This window comes from Alligator mississippiensis, chromosome 3 (genome assembly GCF_030867095.1).
Source record: "Alligator mississippiensis isolate rAllMis1 chromosome 3, rAllMis1, whole genome shotgun sequence".
NCBI classification, from domain to species: Eukaryota; Metazoa; Chordata; order Crocodylia; family Alligatoridae; genus Alligator; species Alligator mississippiensis.
In genome coordinates, this window is record NC_081826.1 from 146,676,468 (window position 1) to 146,680,839 (window position 4,372).

Below are 4,372 nucleotides of genomic sequence, written 5' to 3' on the forward strand. Positions count from 1 at the left end.
CATCTCTGGTCTCTTACAGTCAAATTTGGATACCCAAACTCATTCTGGATAGCCCCTTCCTCCATTGAGGTGCATGGAACAGTTCAGGATGGCAGGGGTGCTGAGTGTGTGAGGGGCCATGGCAGTCTGGCACACCCTGTGGTGTGCAGAGAGGAAAGTGAGAAGAGCAAATCACCCCACTAAAATATCATCAGCTCTACAGAGCTCCCTATGTTCACTCACTGTGAGCCAAAATCTCTCACCCTTCCTTACTTTGGGAAGTACCGCTGCAGGTAAATGGCTGCTCCACGTGTAAGCAGGAAGTCATGGTCCTGCGGAGTGTTTCTTGGCTGGTTCGTTTGGTGATCTAGAATGAAATTCTCAAAGCATGTACTCCGGGAAGCTAGGGCAAGAGCAAGGTTGTTTTTTGATTGAGAGAAGACGGAGGAAAAAAATCAAGAGAGAATATCATACACAGCATTTGTTTTTTGTTGTGCTGAATGCAAACACTGCATGCATGAGCTAGGTATAATCTGGGGTCAGTTCTGATGCACTGGGCATATTATGCTTATGGTAGTCTTTGTAAATGATTACCACACTCAGACCTGGGCGTTCTTTCCACCTCTGGCCGTGTGTCACCGCTCAGTTCAACATCCACCAAGTCCCAACAGGATTTTTGTCTCCCTTTTCCAGCTGATATGCAGAGGAGGTCTCTCAAACTGCATAGTTAAAACCTGTGTGTCCAACTCAAGAGGTGACAGGTTCAATCTTTTCCCCTACCCGTCGTGCAACATTTAATAACATCAGGGTCTATTCCCATGCTGTCATTCTAACCCACAATTCCTTTTGTCCCTTTCTGCAGGCCTGTGCATATATGTCCGTCCACATTTGGCCTACGCAATTCTGGGTCTAGCATGGAGAGCAAGGTGGGAAAGAGGAATCACAGCATGGGCAGAGAGGTCATTCTGCTGGGAATTTCTGACCAGCGAGAGCTGCAGTGGCTCGTTTTTGTGGTGTTTTCCTTGGTCTATGCTGTGACTGTGCTGGGAAACCTCACTATAATCACACTGGCCTCCTTGGACTCTCAACTGCACACCCCTATGTACTTCTTCCTCAGCAACCTGGCCTTCTTGAACTTGTGCTATGTTTCTATTGTGGTCCCGAAAATGCTGACTAACATCCTGACAGGGAGCAAGAGCATTTCCTATGAGCTGTGTGCAGCGCAGGTCTGCATCACTTTGTTCCTGGGCTCCACTGAATACCTCATCCTCATGGTGATGGCTTTTGACCTCTATGTAGCCATATGCAACCCCCTGCGCTACAATACTGTCATGGACAGGAGAGTGTGCATCAACCTGGCAGCAGCATCATGGGCAATTGGCATCCTGGCAACAGCCATTCCTTCACCTTTCTTGTGGCCAGTGCTGTGTGGCCCCAATGTCATCAATCATTTCTTCTGTGAAACCCCAGCCCTGGTCAAGTTATCCTGTGCGGACACCTCCAGCACAGAGAAAATGATGTTTATAGGGGGTTTCTTCACCCTCATGTTCCCTCTCTTCCTTGTCCTGATTTCTTACATTGGCATCATTCGGGCTATACTGAAGATTGGCTCTGCTGTGGGGCGCAAGAAAGCCTTCTCCACATGCTCCTCTCACATGACTGTGGTGACCATATTCTATGGGACGAGGATGTTCATGTACATGCAGCCCCAGGCACAGCACTCCCCAGACAAGGACGAGGTGGTTTCTGTCTTCTACGCTGTTCTCAACCCCATGCTGAATCCCCTTATCTACAGTCTGCGCAACAGGGAGGTGAAGGGAGCCCTGGGCAGAGTGCTACAAAGGTACGAGGCCTTTACTGGGACGGAGATGGGAGTCAGCTGTGAAATCAGATTCAACTGCGCCCCCTATAAAACCTTGGGCGTAAGGAAAGGACAGGACAGCAGCAGTTAGTGTTGATCTCACTGTATGTTTGGGAGACAGTCCCTGCACATAGTGCAGGGGGGGGGTGCGGGATTTCTGCAATTGCGCGTCATCAAAGGGTCACCTGGCTCAAAGAGTTCATTACTTGGAATTATTCCACTGTCTTGTAACATCGGTCCTGTTAGGGTGCCGTGTCAGTCAGATGCGAGTGCTGCGGTCCTAGGATGAGCTGGTGGGCATTTTGGTTGTGTTTATAAGAATCCCACACTTTTGGCCAGGAGAACCCTCCAGCAGGCACAGCATAGGATGCTGGTTGTCCCAGCTCATCTGAAGTTGCAGGTGAGTTGGGACGCTTTCCAAATCCCATTTTGTATCCCCTCCGTCGTCTCTGTTGACTCACTCAACTGGAGTGCTTGGGACACAGCCTGTTGAAGCCACCAAAATGTTAGTCCCGTGAGTCTATTCTAGTCCTCACTAGCAACACCTCAGCATGAGAGCGGGGATTCCCTTAGATCTCCTTTTTGTGCCTGCTGCTCTCTCTGATGACTCTTGGACCTTCCCGGGTCAGTAATAGGTGCAGATGTGGAACCCCATACTGTGAGGGACTGGACTCCTGCAACTCCCACTGAATTCCCAGGCTGGGGACTGAAAAGTCAAAGGGACTGAACATCATAGCAGGATACTTTTTTCCACTTGGAGCAGAGAATTGGCTAATAAATAGATGTGAGACTGCAGAAATAGCGAGGGGCTTTGAGAAAAGCTGGGACTGCTCACGGTACCTGTGGGGGAGATGGGTAGAGAACTAGACAGCTGTGCCTGTACAATGTCCCTTTCTCTGTCTCCCCCTCTCTCTTTCTCTCTCTCTTACGATCTGTTTTGTCTGTCTGACTGTTGCACAGAGGCTGTTAAATCTCTGATCTTGTCCATCTTTTCCTTGGAGGAAACAAAGTCTGGGTAGGAGCAGACACTTCTGAAAACTGCCCTGGTGGGAGAGAGTGGGCAGTGTCGTGGCAGGAGCTGCAATTGAGAGGTAGCTCCAGATCAAACGTTGTCTGCAGATGCAGGTGGTGGACACCCTTAAAGACACCGATTCCTGCCATGGAAGGTGTCTTGGAGAGAGGGTGTGAGAACCTTGAATTGGGATTATTGTGGCAGTAGCAGGTTTTTCTTCTAGCACCTCTGCTCTGCTCACCAGGGCACTCCAAGGGAAGACAAGATCCAACAGCCACAAACTCCTGGAAGACCATTTTGAGCTGGACCTAAGGAACAACTTCTTTACTGTCTGAGTCCCCAGGGTCTGGACTAGACTCCCCTCCAGATGTGGGGCAAACACCCGCTCTGGACACTTTCAAGAAACACTTGGATTCTTGCTGGGATCGTCTGACCCCAGATGACTTCCTGCTCCTTGGGTGGGTGGCTGGACCAGGTGATCTTGCGAGGTCCCTTCCAGCCTTAATATCTATGAAATCAATGAAAACCTGTGCCTACACCATGCTATAGCAAAAACCTCTCTCTTGCACCATGCAAGCTGGCTGTAGCAGAGCACCTCTGCTTTCAAGCAGCTTGACCTCATACTTTTGGGTGTGCAAGATGAGGTGAAGTGTCACAAGGCCTGGGCTGTGCCCTCCTGTACACGTCCCAGTGACCCTGCAGCTCCACCATTTTTGGCTCCATCTGGCAAAGCTCACAAGCTCTTGCTTCACCTCTCGCACATGCTCTGTGGGGTCTGATCTGAGCTGCACTAACGCTGCAGCTGCAAAATGGTGCCCTTGTTGTGTCTGGGTGCAAATGGCCTATGAGCACAGTCCCTCTTTTTTGGCATAGGCAAGGGTCCAATCACATTTCTCTTGCCCTCTCTTTTTGCACCCTGGTCTCCCAATCTAATAAATGCATTGTGTGCGCTCTGTGCACCTTAGTGTATTTTTCTGTGCATGTTTTCTCCATTAAACTTGTTATAGTGTTTGGCAGTTGTTGTTTGTCTTGATCTGTACAAGGGTTGCTAAATCTATACTACACCAGTATATCAGGCGTTTAAGAGGCAATCAGCTGTGTGGCAATATCAATACCATATTTACTCAAATCCAAAACAAGGCTTTTCCCCATTCAACATGGAGACTGAAAACCCTCACTTGGATTCAAGTACCAGCTCGAGGCAGGAGGCTGCTGCAGGTCCGGCTGCCGGCCCGGGTCACGGACAGGATGTCTCATGCAGCAGGGGTAGTGCAGGCGTGAGCGCAGGGTGGTGGTGGAAGGAGAGAGGGAGAGATCGTGTAGTGTATGGCCCGGGTGAGTGCGAGGGAGGGGGTGTGTGGTGGGGTTGTTGCACAAACGGCTAGTTTCGTGCCCCTGGAGGCTTTTCCAATATACCTCAAGGAGAGAGTCACACACACTCAGGCTGGATCCATCTTGAGTTTATTTGTTTGCAAACAGATCGACAAGGGAGTTCAATGCTCAAAGCCGAGTCGACGCCT

The 4,372-nt window shown here is 50.0% G+C and overlaps 1 protein-coding gene across 1 annotated transcript; it reads left to right on the forward strand.

The window, feature by feature from the left end:
* Nucleotides 1–479: 479 nt before the first annotated feature.
* Nucleotides 480–3,827, forward strand: LOC132249108 (olfactory receptor 2B6-like). The gene has a single exon (XM_059723484.1). The coding sequence runs from the start codon at nucleotides 894–896 to the stop codon at nucleotides 1,929–1,931; it is 1,038 nt and encodes a 345-aa protein (XP_059579467.1). The 5' UTR covers nucleotides 480–893; the 3' UTR covers nucleotides 1,932–3,827.
* Nucleotides 3,828–4,372: the final 545 nt, after the last annotated feature.

Bases quoted from the DNA above. Each gene is read 5' to 3' on its own strand.
- LOC132249108 (XM_059723484.1), top strand. From the start codon at position 894: ATGGAGAGCAAGGTGGGAAAGAGGAATCACAGCATGGGCAGAGAGGTC.